General features: G+C 35.0%; 1 protein-coding gene across 1 annotated transcript; it reads left to right on the forward strand.

Annotated features, from left to right (window-relative positions):
* Positions 1 to 12,076: 12,076 nt before the first annotated feature.
* On the forward strand, positions 12,077 to 15,172 carry LOC145013978 (alpha-soluble NSF attachment protein-like). Its single transcript, XM_078972325.1, has 9 exons — positions 12,077 to 12,276; positions 12,945 to 12,994; positions 13,076 to 13,148; positions 13,295 to 13,374; positions 13,535 to 13,686; positions 13,786 to 13,945; positions 14,020 to 14,067; positions 14,167 to 14,247; positions 14,839 to 15,172. Exons 1-9 carry the CDS (start codon positions 12,132 to 12,134, stop codon positions 14,917 to 14,919), a joined length of 870 nt encoding a protein of 289 aa, XP_078828451.1. The 5' UTR covers positions 12,077 to 12,131; the 3' UTR covers positions 14,920 to 15,172.
* Positions 15,173 to 19,437: the final 4,265 nt, after the last annotated feature.

Below are 19,437 nucleotides of genomic sequence, written 5' to 3' on the forward strand. Positions count from 1 at the left end.
GGGGAAAGTAATGGCTTTTGAATTATTTTCATTATCAGAACTTCAGAAGCACTCAACTCGAGGACAAAATATATATTTAAAAAATTAATATAAAATATTACAGTTCTATGATGAGGTAATAATTAAGAAAATATTAAAATAATATTATTTTATTATATACTAGCATGCTATTCATGTACGCTAAGTATGTAGCTGTCTTGGAGCTTTGTGAATTTTGTCAAAGTGAAATTAATAATTATGGGAAAGTCATGTTTATTTCGTATCAAAATGGATAAACAACAAAAAGATATACTAGTATTAAAGTTGGAAAGAAACACTAGAGTCTTCTAATGTTACTATCACAAAAAAGTTTGATTTTTTATGCTCAATACGTAACACACGAATGCCCATTAAAAAAAGATAGCAACAGGAGATTCCTGGATAAACTTCATCCAATAAGAGTGAATGCCAAGAAATATTTCATAACTTTAAATATATGTAACGAAATAATATCCCAAAATCCAAATATGTATTACGGCTGATATCTTAAAGTTAGAAGTTATAGCATTTACTTGTATAGAAAACTTTAAAAATCTAAAAGTTAAAAATAAATAAATAAATAAATAAAAAATAATAGTAAATAAAAAAAAATGTATCATACATGTCCATAATCTACTAATCTAGAGTATCACAAACATATTAAATAGAATATAATATCATTTTACATTTTATTCTTATTTATCAACATATTTATATTTATATGAAATGGTAACATTTAACATATTTTGAGAAAAATTAATAACATTTTAAGATATTTATCGTTATTTTACATGGATATGAAAATAAATAAGAATAAGTGTAGATATTTAATTTCTTAATAAAATATTTCTTTTATTATATTACTGAAAATGTAATCCGATAGAAAATGATAAATTTAACCAAAATCATTAAGTTTTCTTCAAAAATTAACTAAAAATAAAAAATAAAAAATAAAAAAAAAATAAAAATTAAAAAATTAAAAAAAAAAAAGTCTAACCATTAATTTTCAAGTGCCCATTGTGACATGATAATGAGCACGATAAAATGTCTAAAATCATAGTCTCAAAATATATATATATATATATATATATATATATATATATATATATATATATATATATATATATATATATATATATATATATATATATATATATATGGAAAAGTGAATATACCCGTAAGAGTATATAAACTTAGGTACCCAAAGTCACAATATTATGTCGTTTTGTATCATATATATATATTGTAATTGTCCAATGTTCTTATAATTCAACTTCTAACATGATTTACTTCCAAAATTTTTATACATTTCATATTTATCTTCCTCTTACATAATTTTCATTTTTAACTATAATATATATAATCTAGTAGGTGTTCCGCAAAAAGATGTGATGTAAGATGAAGATAATAGTGAAATTTCGAAAAATCTTGAAAGTAAATCAAGTTAGGGTTGAAGTTTAAGAACATTATAATGAATATATCAAACAAAACGGCGTATTATGGTGAGTTTGGATACCTAATGTTATATACCCTTAAGGGTATATTCATTTTTCTCATATATATATATATATATATATATATATATATATATATATATATATATATATATATATATATATATATATATATATATATATAATGTTATTTATTAACTGCAAAAATATTATATGAACGTTGTTCATATATTTACAAAAATCAATGAAAAAAAAACCCATGATTTTCTGTAGTCTTCGACATGAGAATGATAAAATAAATAAATAAATAAAAACTATACTATCAAATGCTACCAAAGGCTCCGTATCTGATGTGATGCGGACGAAGAAGAGTCGATTGTTGCCTAGATTTTATGTGGCCTCCGACCTGAGATTTCAGAGGTGGTTAATCTTCAACAATATTAGACCTATTTTAGTGTGTGTCACTAGTGTAACGTTCGGTTCCTGGTATGTATTTTATTCTTAATTTATTTATTTTTGTTTAGAAACTTGACGTGTAACATCCCAAATTTCGAGTCCAAAAATTTCGTTTTAAATTAAGTAATTTAATAAATCGTTTACTAAAAACATTATCGATATCACATCAATCTATAAACAATCATAAACATGTCTCATAAACAAACATCAAACAGTAATAAAAATCAGAGTACAATCCCAGAAAACTCAATGCGGAAATCATGTGTGTGTGTGTGATGCGCTGCTAACGCCGCCGGCTCCTTCCCCTTGGATGAAGAGGTACCTGAAACCAATACTGAAAATGTAAGCACAAAGCTTAGTGAGCTCCCCCATCATACCACATACTATACAATTATACATACTATCGGGCAATTCTGGGGTGCCCGACCTACCAATGTCAAGCCATTCTGGGGTGCAGACTAGCCATGTCAAACCATTATGGGGTGCTGACTACCCATGTCGGGCCATTCTTGGGTGCATGCCTACCCTCTGGTCTATCTCACCAGGTCACGGGGACTATTGCACCTCTACTACTATCACATAATAATCTATCATAAACATGATGTTAGACATATATGGGGTGTCCAACCTACCCTTTGGTTCTAACAACCGATCGGGGGACTATTCCCCTCCTATTACCACTATCACATAGAACATAACACTGTAACACCGTGAAAATTTACAACCAATTTAAACTTTTCAAAAACAACCCATATTCATTAAGTTATTACAAAAGGTTTTCAGTTCATTTATTATCAGAGTATCCCAGAAACATCAACATAAAACTGAGGAGCGGTACAATCACGCATTCGCCTTGCCACGGTCTCCTGAAGTACCTGAAACAATACACTGAAACTGTAAGCCCGAAAGCTTAGTGAGTTACCCCCAAAATACCAACCACAATACCACACACATATCATATCATATCATAAATAGAACAGCCCTGCATAACGAGTCTACAGTGTGACTGGTCCACCTGCACCAGGCCTTCAGTCCACCCGGTTCATTCTCTCTCCGAGTCTACAGTATGACTGGTCTGCCCGCACCGGGCCTTCAGTCTGTCTGGTCCACTCTCCAAGCCTTGGCACATCTGGTCCGCCCTCTTGGGGCCTTCAGCCTATCCGGACCGCTCGCCAAGCCTTTGGTCTAACCGGTCTGCCCTGGGTATGTTGGCCTACAGCACAAAGCAAGACCCGCCTCAACCCAACCCCAGTCCAACAACCATGTGCACATAAACATATAATAATATAGCAATTCACAACTAATCAACCGATCTAGCAGATCACATAACATAGCAACATCCTAACCAGGATACCGACCTAACCGGTCACTAACATAGCATCATCTATATACCAGGATACCGACCTTAACCAGGTATCTAACATATACCATCCTAACTACCAGGATACAAACATAGCAAAGCAATAACATAACAAACAACTACCCGGATTCCCATCTGATAAAGGGCCAGCCTTGATGCCTTAGACCCTGTCGATATAGTGAGGATAACTCACCTGCAACTGCCGACTTGAAGAAATAAGACCACGCTACTCCAACCACCAGCACGAACTCCACCACTGATCATTACCAAATAACTAAAACCAATAAGCACCATTAATTACCAAAATAACCTTGGAAGTCAAACTGGTCAACCCTTGGTCCAAGTCAAAGTCCTCAGTCAAAGTCAACCTTCCTGGTTGACCCTACTCACCGAGTCAACCCGTTGACTCGTCGAGTTCCTATGCTCAGAAACTCCCATGCCATGACTCAACTCGCCGAGTCCCCCTAAGACACACAATAACTGGAACATACACACATGTGTTTTCTTGCTTGGAAAGCAGACCCAACACCCACTTGTGGTCGGTGGCGACGACAGCAGCACCCTAGCGGCAACAACGGCATTGATAACGACGACAACATACAACATTTCACAATGACAACCATGAGTTTGGGGTGGCAGCCACCACCTCGTTGTGGTGGCGGTGACTTCATTGGTTCTCAGTCAAGCAGTCTCTAGTGAAAGAAAACCCCACGAACCGGCGATACTTGTCTTCAAAGGAAATAACAACACTGATGCTCGTCATGGCGGTGGTTCCGGTGGTCGGCTGGCAATGAAATAGTAGCGGTGAGCGCTCTTGCCGACTGATGGGATGGACGTGGCTCTAGAGAGACATGAACAACGGTAGAAGGTTGAGGCTCTATGATGGTGGCTGGAGAATCACGTATTGGCGACGCAAGAGGTGGAAGAGGATATTGGATTATATGTCTAATCCTATAACTATTATTCATATGTACTTGACCTGAGAGTAGCATGGTCCATTTGGGTTGTATATCATCAAGATAATTTGTTAGGATAGACTTTTGAGAGAAGAGGTTATATATGATTTATTAATATATTATACGTTATAATATATTAATATGAAATCATATGAGTTAATTAGTATTGATCAAAAATTAATTTCGAATTAATTTAATGATCAAAGGAGACTAATTAAATCTATGGGGACTAATTATGTTAATTAGTTATATTTATATGTGTTGGACTTATGATCCATGTTGGACCAAGTTTATGTATGGATACATAAAGAGTTGGGCCACATGAACCATGGATCATAAAACCAATGGATATGGATTTGGGTTATATCCATGACCCTAGAAATACCACATATAAATACATACTTCATTGCCCAAAATTGCCACAAGTGTATTCTTGGAGTTCATGGTGTTTTTGGGTGCATAGGAATTCTCTCTCAAGTATCTCCTTTGTCCATGATGTGTTGTGATTCCACTTGAGGTTTCCACACTATTGGGGCTAAGCTCTTTAAGGCCAAATACATCAAGACTTCAAGCTTCATCAAAAAGTATGTTATCCTAACTAGTATCTTATATGGTTTATATCAAATGAATGCTAGTTGTAGGTTTGATACCTTGGAAACCATTTGCATGTATAATTAGTGAAAACATAGATCCAAGGTATTTAGGGTTGCATGTGCACCATAGGATGTTGTATTATACCAAAACCCAATAGTGGTGTCAGAGCCATAGGCTGTTTTCAATTATACTTGATGCAACTAGCTGAAAAAACTGAATTTTTGTTGTCTGGACAGCAGACTCGACAAGTCCATGAACAAATGCATCTAACTCTTCGAGTTTGTTTATGCACTCGACGAGTTGGACCCCCTGACAGCATATATTCGTGTTTTTTTGGCCTGTTTTGGATTAGAATCATTACCACAAAGTGTTTTTGTCCATAAAATTTGTTTTTGGTTCTATGGTAATGTTTATTCTCATCCAAATAAAGGATAATTGTCAAAGGTTCAAGAGTTATGTTAATTTTTGTGATTAGCTAAGTTCTTGAAAATTGTTGATATGAATCGTCTTTACTTATAAGTTTGATCTTGTTCATAGAAAATTTACTTGATTAATGTGTTAATTGGTATTGTTTATTTTCACCCAAATAAAGTTATAATCAAAGTTTCAAGTTTTATACATGTTGATATGATGCTTGAAAATTGTTGATTATGAATGTTCATGTTTATGAGTTTGTTTAGATTAATAGAAAAAAATTATGTGATAGTTGTTTTCAATCCAAATTAATCTAGAAGTTGGTCATATTATGTGCTTTTGTAACTTGCCCTCAAGTTATATGTGTCACACCCCAAAACCGGAACGGCGGAAACGTTCTGGGGTGGATGACGTCATGTCAAGTATCACTACACATGCATTATAGTAATCAAAGTACAACAACCATTGCATTAATAGTAATAGTTTTACATAGCTTACATTACAATACATCAAAGTAATATAGGTAATGATATAAATGCAGCTTGGCACAAAATAGTCTTCAACAGAAGCTCCTGGATTGTACCTATCTAATGCTGACCTGAGAATACAAGTTATTTGAAAAGCGAGTATCAACATTTTTACAAATGTTGGTGAGTTCATAAGTATTTAGTGTCATTTTTATTCAAATAACTTTAATAAAAGTGGTAGTTTTAGAGTATCCATTATATTAGAGTCTTTTCCAGAAAATCCTATATTTTCTTTAATAAAAGCAGTCTTCTACCAAGACTGGACGAAGTTATGTGGTAAAAAGTAGGTTTCCCTTAATCGCTATCATTATCAAAATACAAAATTTGATTATTGAAGAAAGCAAGAGAAATCAGGGAAATAACACATGCCTCAGCAGTGAGGACTGCTGACTAAGGCAAAGGAATCATAGACTCCAGGAGAGTATCGAACAGACAACATGCCTGGCTCAGTCTAACAAAGAGAGACACAGACCCCAGACGGTACCAAATGAAAGGTACAGCTAGTAAGGTCTAAAACAGAGAATACAGACCGCAGACAGTATCAAATGAAAGATACATTTTGCAAGGTCTAAAAACAGTGTGACTCTGAGAATAGGTTTCCAGCATACAATGTAAATTGCTGGTGAAATACCGTTACCTTAAGGCCATGAATTATAAGGCAACCTGGGATACTCGTAACCATACTAACCGACACTAGAGTACCTGACGTCCTACAAGCGTCTATAAAATATGACATTTGTCACCCCTTGGCTTGGTGGGTCGTGGACTGTAGCTAGCAGTCAGGGTGCATGGGTGTCAATCCCGTATAGATTTATACACACAATGTCCGCTCTCCCTACAGGAGACTCTGGTTACCAACTAGATGACGGAGAAGGTCGCGTCTCGGAGATGCATCCCAAAGAGTGGGTAGTGGGTTTCATATATAAGTGTCGGACTAGAGGTAGAGACTCATAACTGAACTGACTAGAGTAAACCTATATGTCTATGCTCGTATACATAACATACAACAAATAAATCAAACGACCTTCGGACGGCCATCCGATCCCACCAGACCACATCTCAACGAAGAAAAGGAAATAGGGCGGACAAGCCTTCCTAAGTCATTCAATCATTATTTATATGCACCTATACAAGCACAGACATACATCTAACTACGACTGAGTGTGTAATTAGTGGAAACGTATCGTGATGTATAACTGAGTCGTGGTGTATAAACGTACAGTGTGGAATAACCGAATCGTGATGTATAACTGAGTCGTGGTGTGTAAACGTACAGTGTGGAATAACCGAATCGTGATGTATAACTGAGTTGTGGTGTGTAAACGTACAATGTGGAATAACCGAATCGTGATGTATAACGTACAGTCTGGAATAACCGAATCATAAAGTGTGAACGAATAGTGTGGAATGACCAAATCGTAAAGTGTAAAAAAACAGTGTGGGATAATCGGATCGTGAAGTATAACTGAGTCGTGGTGTGGAAACGTACAGTTTGGAATAACCGAATCATGATGTATAACGTACAGTGTGGAATAACCGAATCATAAAGTGTGAACGATTAGTGTGGAATGACCAAATCGTAAAGTGTAAACAAACAGTGTGGGATAATCGAATCGTGAAGTATCAGCGTCAACTAATATAAGTGTATCAGATAGGAGTTTAAACTAAGTAGAAGTAACGCGACGGTATCAAACAATTGAGGTTATATAACATGAAAGAAAGCCTTGATGAAAACTTGGGAAAAACCTTTATACTTAAGAAAATCGCAACTTAGTATTCTTTGGTAAAATAAGTTTGAAAACCTTGAGAAATCCTTTTGGGAAACCTTTATAAACAAGTTTTAATAAAACTTTGATAAAACAATATAAGTAAGAGATTTGAACCAGTGAAAACATTTTAGAAAAGCATTTATAGTATCATTCTCGGTAAAACAGTTAACAGTGTGGTAAATCCTTGTGCATGCGGGTTATCAATCACATATGATTGATATGATAACTGGCATGTTTAACTTGTATTCCCCCCTATAAAACATGTAAAAACATTTAAAAGGTTCATTCAGGGGTATGAACTCACCTGTTGTAAGTGGATCCAACGGAGGTGCCGGTATAGGATGTTAAGTGTCAAGTGAGGACTTGACCACACACGCGAATCCTATTTAACATGTAATGATACATTTAAGTATCTAATTAGTCATTTAACAACTAATTAAGCAATTAAGGGTGTCTTACGACATAAAAACACTTTGCTACAAGTGCTAGAAGTGTCCCGGGTTGCATAGGAGATGCGTAGGGACTCACATTGGAGTTTACTCCTCAAGTGAAGGCCTTTATGGGTGTTTACAGTTTCAAGACCCTTTCCCCCATGATTTTACGGCCGTAAACTCATGGTAGTAGTGTCATGGGATGTTTAAAGGTCTTAACTCACTCATGGAGTCATGCTAGAGTTGAATCAAGGGCTAAGGAAGTGATTGGGGTTCAAAATGGGCACTAAATGGAGTTTACGGTCCATTGTTTACTCCTTGAGGAGTTTACGGTCTAACGAGATACACTTGGGGAGTTTACTACCTTAAACACATGAGTTTATGGTAGTAAAATCATGTTGGTCCCCAAATCATGTGTTTTTGTGGTTGTAGGTTAAGCATACGAAGTTCTAGGTCCAAATCCAAGCCATACAAAGTGTTAAGGGCATTTTAACACCCTTTGGGGGTGTTTATGGTCTATGAATGGGTGTTTACGGTCCAAGAACCTTCTTGGGCCGTAAACTGATGTGTGACATTATTTTTGTATGCTTTGGTGCATAAAATGAAGGAAAATAAGGTTCTATGCACCCTAGGAAGCTCATGGAAGCCCTTGGAGGTGTTTGAGGGGTAGTTTGACACCATACAAGGTGTTTATGGTCCATGAACATGGATTTACAGTCCAAGAACATTCTTAGACCGTAAACTCATGTTTACTCCCCATTTGGTCCGATTTTTGGTGTTCTAAGTCCTTTCGGGTAAGCATCTAAGCCATTGCTAAGCATGAGAAGTGGTTTGGAAGGGTTTTTGAGCATAAAAACCCTTTTATGAGTGTTTACGGTCCATGAAGGTGTTCATGGGCCGTAAACTCATGTTCTTGAGGGTTTCGGGTGTTTAAGTCACGAATTTTCAAGCTAGATAAGTTAGATAACAAGCTAGGAAGGTTAACTTACCGATTTGAAGCTCGAAGGGATGATTTTTGACCAAAACCTGTTTGTAGAGAGAGAAAGTAGAGAGAGAGAGAGTCTAAGGTGGGAAAAGGCTTCTAAGGAGTGTCCACCCACCCTTATATAGGGCTTGGGTGTTGTACCCGATATACGACTACCCGATACTTATGTTTAACGAGGTTTAAAATTTTACCCGGTTAAATGGCCGTAAATAAAAATAAATTTTTTCCAAATAAATGGAAAGATAATTTACGTGTATTTATTTTCGCTTGACGAATATTAATTAAAATATTCCAACGGGTTTAAATCCAGTCAAAAATATTTTCGGGATAAATTAGATTAATTTTTGACGTAATAGAATTCAACGTTAATTTTTGACGTTAACTTCGACGTTAAAACTAACGGAAAATTTTGAGTTGTCACATCATCCCCCCGTTAGAGGGAATTTCATCCCAGAATTCAGGTTTAGGCAAGGAAGTAGGTATGAATGACCGAGTAGAGGTATGAGGATACTTCCTATTTGTTTCGTCTACGAAGTTAGGGTTCTCAATGGTTTCTATCAAGATGAGTGGGATACAAAGAGTGACATCGGGCAACACTTATCAAGTCTAAGAAGTGGACCAATTTGGGGTGAAACTTGTGGAATATCCGAAAGTAGTATTGGTCTTAAAAGGGTTGGATCAAATCTCCGCGAGGGTTCTCAGATGGTCCTAAGCTCTCGGAAGGGTAGAGCTTTTCAGCACTTAGAACATAGTGTACTTCTGTGGCAAGATCATCACTGGCGTGAAGGTGTGCGGCCACACACCCTTTATGAAGATGATAAAACCGTGTTTTTAAAGTATATAATCAAGTGTTCTTAGCATATAACAAGTTATGATAAGTGTATACATGTTATAGAGGCTTGAAAGGGTGATTAAGTCCAAAAAGGTAGTGTGTGTTCTTGGTGTTTTTTGAAGATTTAACACCAAAAAGGTGTTTTCATGGATCAAAGCAAAGGGGAAGGCTAGTTAAGGTCATGTAATAGAAAATCAAAGGATGAATCACTTACTTATATGAAGATTAAAGTGAAAAGTTGGATGATACTTGAGAGGATTTCGAGTTCCATCCTTGAAGAAGTGGAAAAGTATTCAAAAATGACCAAGGGCCACTTATATAGAAGGGAGTATGCGATTGGGAGTGTGTGCGGTTGGTAGGGGTGTGTGGCTGCACACACCTGTGTGTGGTCGTACACTCAAGTGTGTGGTCGCACACTCGATATGTTGGAGTGTTTAGTCCGAGTTTGCTTGATATGCATCGAGTTATCCCATTTCTAGGATCCCACCTTGATTGTACTAGGTTTAAAACACTCAAATACACCCTAAGCAGTGCTAAAAGATAGCAAAACGAGTCTAACTTTGATAGATTTGAATAAATGTACAAGGTAGAAATTTCAGGTTGTCATAATATGAAGTATAGAGCTTAGATCTGAATAATATGAGCTTAATCTATTAAGATAGTTTAACGAACCGAAGAACTCAACGAGTTCATAGAGAAACTCGAAGAGTTGGGTCGAAGTGCCCCGATTCTGTAAAAGGAAGGGCTCGACGAGTTCAAGGACGAACTCGACGAGCTAGGTGGGAAAGTTCTGATTTTGTAGGTTGGAGGAACTCGATGAGTTCGTGAAAGAACTCGACGATTCGGATCATGATTTTCAGAATTTTATGATTTATGGAACTCGGCGAGTTGATTAGCGAACTTGGTGAGTTGAGTCAACCCAGAATGTTGACTTTGATCAGGGCATTGACCTTAACTTCGACTTTGACCAAAGTTGAACCTTAAGGGGATTATGGGTATGAAAGGGTAATTAAAGGAAATCTTTTATGTGTAGGAGTTTGAGTGGGGTTGATTTAATAGTCGAGGGCAGTTCACCTCGGTTATTTCATGTGTTGTAGGAAGGTAGATGGAGAAAATGTTGAGCCTAGGATGAAGTGGATGAACTTTAAAGAGCTTATTGGAATGGTTGGTGTTCTAGGGATTATTCACACGAAAAATGTGTGTAAATTAGGTGAAATCTACATAAAATCACATAGAAAAGCTAGAAGTTCATGAGATAACTTACCTAAAGCTCAAAAATTTGAAGATGATGAAGAATCCTTGGAGCCTTTAACTTGTTTAAGGGTGTGTAGTGTGGATGTATGTAGGATAATGAAATGTAAAGTGTCATTCATGGAGGTATGGTGTACAAAAGTGTGCATGGTATGGTTATTTGGTGGTTAAAGGGAAGTAAAGCATTAAGGTGGCATGAGTAAGTTCAAACCTTGGATTAATTTAATTAAAACCGATTTCTTTAATTCAAAGGAGGGGTTTTCGGTTTTATGGTAGCCCAAAACACCCTTCTTTAGGGTTTTTGGTCTTGAAGATATGGGTTCTCGGTTCTAAGATGGCCCAATAAGGAGGGTTTTCAGTCAAGGGTTGTTTGGGCTGAAAATCTTAAGGTCAAGATCCATTTTTGATTTATGTATGATGCATTTGATCTATTTTTAGTCTTCTAAATGTTTATTATGTATATGCACATATATAATTTCATATAGCATTGTCATTTTTGTATTTCAATAATATATTTCAACAAGGTTACGTAGAGAAATGATTTGCACATGAATAAAATATCGACCCCAAGTTTGCTAGTTGTGACATCAATCAACCCACAAAATTATTTGTCAACCTGAACAAGATCCATATAATAAAACGGGTTACGAAGGTTGAGTGTTGGCGTGTTAGAAAACCTAACCCAAATCTATTTATTTGCATGTCGAGTTCGTATGAAGTTTCATGTTGCATTGAGAATTATCGGTCTTAACATAAAACTCGATTTATAAACCTTTAAAGCATATACAAATAAAAATAAAGATAAATATAACATGTTTAATGTCACAAGCATACATACGATTTTGCATTTATAAAACTACACATAATATAACCATAGTTTGATGAGCATACAAATAAATTGTCCAATCTCGAGTTAATTGTGGAAAATATAAATAGTTAAGGTACTAAAGTAAACATATGATGAAAGAAGACGGCTGAACTTTTCCATTAATACCAAACCGCCAATTTACATATTACACCCTCGTTTTAAGCTTTTCATTTCGTAACCCTCCCCTGTGTCATCCGAGAAACAGAGAGACAAAGAATGGCTGATCAAATAGCGAAAGGTGAAGAATTCGAAAAACAAGCAGAGAAGAAGCTTACGGGATGGGCTTTCTTCGGTTCCAAGCATGAAGATGCAGCCGATTTATTTGAAAAAGCTGCCAATTTTTATAAACTCGGAAAATCCTGTAAGTTTTCAATGTCTTCACCAACAAACAATCTAATTGTAATAGATTCGATTGAGTTTATTGTATTATTAATTTCGTTTTTTGTTTTGATTTTGATGTATATAAAATTTCATCCGAATTATTTATGTTCGTTGAGGTTTGTAGGATCTATGTTCGTATTGATCTGATATTGACGTTTTGATTGAGAGATTAACGTTTTCATCATGATGCATTACATTCGTGATTATCCTTTTCCGTTTTACGACGTTTTACAGTTAATTAATCTATCCTTATCAACATCAAACGGGAACCCGTTCGATTGAATTCTCTATTTCCCTCACAGAACTTTACAATGTCTAGTTGTTACTCCCCATCGTTCCACCAAAATGATCGCAATATAACTTTGAATGTCAAATATAATTCGTTTCACCTTCAAAATCGATAAAGGCTTTAAGCTTTTCAGAGAATCTATTCAAACTACATCGAAATTCAAAACAAGTCCTGCAAATTTGTTTAATACTCGAGATAAATTCCATATCTATATTCAATTACGTGTGGATCATTAGGGTTGAATATGTAGTGGGGGTGAAATCGAAAACCTCGTTAGACATACACAGTTGAGGTTTTGCTATAAATTGGGCATGATTACGAACATATGTATTCATCTAACACGAGACATGATTTCTCAGGGGATCAAGCTGGAGCAGTATACGTCAAATTGGCTGAATGCTATCTGAAGGTAATAAGCGCTTCACAATTTCGAGCCCTAATTTCATGTATTCACTAAAATCCTACATTGATAATTCCTTTCTATTTACAGTTGGATAGCAAACATGAAGCTGCTAATGCTTATGCTGATGCAGGACACTGCTATAAGAAAACAAACAGCACAGGTGTTAATCTTTTCAGCTTCCATACATGAATTTACTACACTCATAAACCATATAGAATCTTCTTTTGTTCTTTATCCTCCAAATTACATTCCAAGTTGTATCAGAATTTAAAGAATTCTATTTTCATATTGTTGGAAACTTATCAGAGTGCATAAAAAACCTAGAGCAATCATTAGATATATTCATGGAAATTGGAAGGCTTGGTATGTCTGCAAGATACTGCAAGGTACCCAATTCCTGAATCTCTTTCTTTCACTGAATACAAGTCTTCATTTCCATTACAATATATATATATATATATATATATATATATATATATATATATATATATATATATATATATATATATACATATATTAGGCTATGATTTCTTTATTTTTATGCAGGAAATAGCTGAGTTATATGAACAGGAACAAAACATGGAGAAATCAATGGTTTACTATGATAAAGCAGCTGATCTTTATCAAGGTGAAGAAGTTAGCAGCTCTGCAAATCAATGCAGACTCAAAATTGCACAATTTGCTGCTGAACTTCAACAGTAAAACCTTCTTTTTGTTTTTTAAAAGCAAAATATAATAATGCTGAATTTATGTAAAGTGATAAGTAATTATATTGAAGGATTAATTTTTACTTACAGATATCAGAAAGCTATTGAGATTTATGAAGACATATCAAAGCAATCACTGAACAATAATCTGCTTAAGTATGGAGTTAAAGGGCATCTACTGAATGCTGGAATTTGTCAACTCTGTAAAGGCGATGTTGTTGCTATTACAAATGCATTGGACAAATATCAGGTAAAAAAGTGATTTTTTTTAAAAAAAAAAAATCTTTGTGGTTGTATATATTTTCACTGTATTTCCTTTTGTAGGATATGGATCCCACTTTTTCAGGATCACGTGAATACAGATTGCTTGCGGTAAGTTACTTTATTATCCTTGTGTAGGTGGGAATCCATAAATGAGGTCGAGGGCATTTTCGTCTTTTGTATTGATGGGATCTTTGTTGTCTATGGCAGGAATTGGCTGCTTCGATTGATGAGGAAGATGTTGAGAAATTTACTGATGCAATCAAGGAATTCGATAGCATAACTAAGCTGGTAATAATTTTGATTATTCTATTATCATGTTAGGTTTTGTCTTATTCGTTAGTTAATATTATGAAAATGACCATTTTACCCTTGTGATGGAATAAAAATTGCTTACATTCAATACCTATTGCTACAGTTATGATAGAAAGTATGGTATATCGTTCATTTTCTTTTTCGTCTTCTTAATCAGTTAATGTCAGGAAATGACCATTATGCCCCTATGAAAACATACTTTTCAGGAACCAAAGATAGTTACATCCATAGTTATTATTACTTGTTAGTATTTCTATCTTGACTTATGATACTTTATATTTGGTAAATTACATTTATCACCCCTATGGTTTGTTGACTTTTACAAATTATTTACAGTAGTTCCTTTTTAACATTTTTCGCCCTTGAAAAGTAATTTTTTTCATGCTTCTAGTCTTTTAATCGTCTAAGTTAATTTCATTCTTTAATATTATGAAAATGACAATTTTGACCCTGTTTTTTCATCTTCTTCTTCGGTTATTATATGAAATGACTATTTTGCTCCTATGAAAAACTTTACAAGGAAGAAAAATGCTTACATTGATTTTTTGTTATATGTGTACAATACAGGATGCATGGAAGACAACTCTTTTGTTGAGAGTAAAGGACATGCTGAAGGCTAAGGAATTGGAGGAAGATGATCTTACTTGAGTGCCTTTATATTTCTTAAAAAAAAAAAAACAAATATCTTCACTTGATTTGTTAATTCATTATTGCTTACAATTTCTTGCCTTGTATTATTGGGCCTCATTGTAGCCTTGTTAATATTGTGCTTATGTGATTGTCAATTGGGAGATTTGTCACACCTCAATATTTACTCAAATATTGGTGACATAATTTTGTATGGATACATTAACCATTTGTATTGTTCAATCAATTGATGCAATTCAAACATAATTTTATATACCATTTGTTGTGTCCTTAACTACCTAGTTAACTAAATGATGAATGATTAATGTTGAGATCGAGTGAGTCTAATTATATAATAAACGAAAACAATGGCAATGAGTGAATATACATCAAGCGCACCCATTTACTTAGCTCTTACACTCGATGAATTCATGAGTTTAGTCCATTGATATAGATATAAACATTTGATATAAGCCATGTTTGATAAAACCATTAACATGTAAGAGTTCCATACAAGGGATTTATCCCACAGTTCCATACAATAGACTCGAAGGCTTGTTGGGTGTCAGACCAACAAATAAAAAGAATAACATAATGATAAATATGCACCTAATTAAACACACAAGGATTCGTATGATTGGAAGTAGTGTTTGTGCCCTTAGGGATACATATTAACAAATGATGTCAAGATGTTGAGACATGGAGGTTATCGATACTGGAATAAGAATGGGGGGAGGGGGTTAATTATAGAAATTACTACGGTATGTATATATGATATATGATAAATATAAATTCAAGAATAAAAGACATTCCAACATTAGACTTACCTTCTAACAACATTCGAGTTATCATCTTTAGTGATTATGTTTAATGATCCTTCAAAGAATGATGCATATTGATATGACGAGGTGTTTGACTGTTTTAACAACTCTTCTTATTTATTTGAACAAATGTAGCTCATTGGTTAAGCCTAACATGCTACTCTAAATTCTAGCATAAATTCTAGCAGTTCTAAACATATATTGTAATGATGATGATGGAAATGACAAGTATAATAAATACTTATGTTGTTCGAAATGCTTAAATTATATTAAATGAATCTATAATGAAATTAAAATATATTTTACAAAAATAATTCCATTGTTTGTTCTAATTATGTAGAATTAAAAGTTATATTAGGATTCTAAATCTTGATGAACTTTATTAAGTCCAAGAAGATCTCTAACATAATACTTGAAACAAAGTTCAAAAGATAAACTCTAATGATGAAATTGTCGTGATTTAGCCACATACAATGACTAAATCATCATAATTTGCTAGAGGTTTGTCCTCTTTTCCAAAAAAAAATCAAGTAATTTAATCAATAAAATGTTAATTTGTACTTACAATCAAAAGAAAATATATTTTTGACTTGAGAGGGTAAATTACTTTTTGAAATGTACATATTTCGTCCTTATTCTTTTTTTTTTTTTTTTTTTTTTTTGTAAATTAAGCCCTTATATTTTATTAATATGTACACAATAGATCCTTTTGACCGGCTTCTATCGGTTCTGATGATGTGGAAGCACACGTGGCCCTAACAACAACTGCATAAAAATTATTTAACTTAGTCACTCCTTATAAACGAATGTTAACATCCAAATTCAGGAAGCTTCAAAGTCGAACACATAGAAGTGGGGATTTCGTAGAAGAAGAAAGAAGATGTCAAGTGGCTCAAGAATCTCCACAGGTTCAAGCAATCAGGGAGTAGATAAGGACGTCCTCTGTGATTGTGAACTCCCTTCAAGAATTCGTACCTCCAAGACCAAAGATAACCCTGGAAAGAAATTTCGAGTGTGCCCTAACTCATTGGTAAATACCTAAATTGATTTTATTTGTCAAATCGAATCAATTTGCTTCTTCTTTCCTGCTATGTTGTTGATTTTATTACTACAGAAACCAGGGAAAAAGTGTAAATTTTGGGAATGGATTGATGAAGAACCTGAGAATATGAAGGCCATTGCAGAAGATACTCTTTCAGATTTTGCAGATTATCTTAAACAAGTTTTAGAGGATGTGGCATCTGTTAGAGAAGAAGTGAAACAGTTAAAGGTTATGATTCAGATATTGATTATGCTGGTCATTGTTAAGGTTATGTTTTGGGGTTGAAGATATGCTTCTGGTGGTTTTTATGGGATTTTGATGTAATAGACTTGTTGTGGAATTGTTGTTTATGTAGTGGATGTTGATGTACTTTATGTTTATGTAATGGTTGTTGATGTACTTTATGTTTATGTAATGGTAAAGTTTAGTGTTATTATATATAGATGTTGATGTAAAGACAAATAAAAGTGGATGACAAAAGGCATCAAGCCATTTAATAATTACAAAAGATAAGCCCACCAGCAGGGGTAATACAGTAATTTAGTTCAAAAGATTTGACAAGTACATCAAAAGTAAACAACTAGTAGGGGTAATATAGTAATTAAGTTCAAAAGATTACCCCACACTACATCAAAATATATATGTCACATGCATTACCCCACTACATCAAAACCTAATTACTCTAAGGTTATAGGTTTGTCTTGGCTGCATCCAGTTCCATCCTTGACTTTAACATTTTTTTGAATACGAATTTCTGTGATTCTTTCTGAAAACTTTCTCACCCTACCAACATCATTCAAAGGAACCTTCTTCATAGGACTTCTCTTCATATGACCCTTCTTCACAAGAACCTTCTTCATAGGACTTCTCTTCATATGACCCTTCTTCACAAGAACCTTCTTCACAGGAGCCTTCTTCACATGACTTGGCCCTGCTGTGCTTGAATCTGGAGTTGAATGACTTGGACATGTTGTGGTTGGAGCTGGAGTTGGCTTACTTGGGCATGTGGCTTTGTTGTGGCCAGTTTGGTGGCAAATGGTACATCTTAGAGGAATGCCTGCCCTTGACACAGTATGCCTTGTGTGCCCACTTAGCTCTCTTTCTGCCTGATCTCTTTTCCTTTTGACACATGGCCTGCCAGGTAACCTCCTCTTTAATGGAGGCAAAATAGTATGAAGTCCTTCAACATGTGGCCACTCAGAACTGTCATTGAGTGGATGGATGTTATACTCATAGCTACTAAGGAAAGAGGCTTTAGCATAGGAGTTGGATACAAAAGCCTCCACATCTTGGTTTAATGATGAAATTGCTGATATGGCATGTACACATGGAATGCCTATGAGTTGCCAGCTTCTGCATCCACATGCCCTCTGATTCAGATCAACAACATACCTCTCATTTCCTGAGAACACTTCAAATTCTTTGTAGCCACTCACATAAGGTACCCAAAATCTGTCAATATACAAGAAGATAGTCAGTCACCATTATAAAACCTATGTATAAATAATGAAATAGTTACTAACCTTTGCAATTCTTTCAAATCCTCTATTTCCCTTCTGATACTTGGGCATATGTCCAAATCCCAACTCAAACCATTTTGCTTCTGCATCTATAACCTCTGCATTGCCCAACATCTTATGTCCTCAAACATTATTATCAATGGTTTCCTTCTAGCATCAAGTACAGTAGAATTGAAGCTTTCAGAAACTCCATTCTCTACTGCATCACAATCCATACCCTTTCTAAAAAAAGCCTTTGACCAACACCTTGGATCCCTTTCTATGAGATAGTCATAAGCCCTACTTTCCAAGGACTTAATCTCATTCATTGTTGCTTCAAACTTAGGTACAGTTGTTGCATTCACAGCCCTCCAAAATGGTTTAAAGTATTGTTCTCCTTTAATAATCCCTGATTCAAACAATAAAATGATTAGTTAATTAAATGACCAAAACAGTTAAAGTTAATTGAACAAAATAGAATGATTACCTTGTGGCCATCTGAGAGGATTGTAATGCCATGACCATTCCCCCCTCCAATGTCTTCCATCAGGTTGTCCAAAAACCATTTCCATGTCCTTTTGTTCTCAACATTGACTACTGCCCAAGCTAAGGGATAGATGTTATTATTAGCATCTCTACCCACTGCTGATAGGAGCTCCCCTCTACAAACACCCTTAAGAAAGCAACCATCAACCCCAATTACCTTTCTGCATCCATCTAACCACCCATCTACAACACCTTTAAAGCTAACATAAAACCTATCAAACACCACAGTATTATCAGGTTGTGGCTCCAAGAACACCTCAACATGTGAACCTGGATTAGCCCTTCTGATTTCAGCTGCATAATCCCATAATTTGGCATAATGTTCTTTCAAACTTCCCTCAACTTCAGACAATGCTAACTTTTTTGCATTCCTACACTGCCCAACACTCACATTAATGTTGTATCTCTTAGATACCAGTGCTTTCATTTTCCTCAAACTTAGTTTAGGACTCTCCAAAACATCATTCACAAATTGTTTTCCTATCCACTTATATGTTACAATTGAACCAAGTTTGAATGCCCTAGAACACTTGTGCTCTGTTATAAGAGACTTAATCTAAAAAGTGTGTTCCTCTTTCATCCAGGAAGCATACAATCTAAAAGGGCATGTGGGATGCTTTCCTTTACAACA

This window comes from Lactuca saligna, chromosome 9 (assembly GCF_052625555.1).
Source record: "Lactuca saligna cultivar CGN05327 chromosome 9, ASM5262555v1, whole genome shotgun sequence".
Classification (NCBI taxonomy): Eukaryota; Viridiplantae; Streptophyta; class Magnoliopsida; order Asterales; family Asteraceae; genus Lactuca; species Lactuca saligna.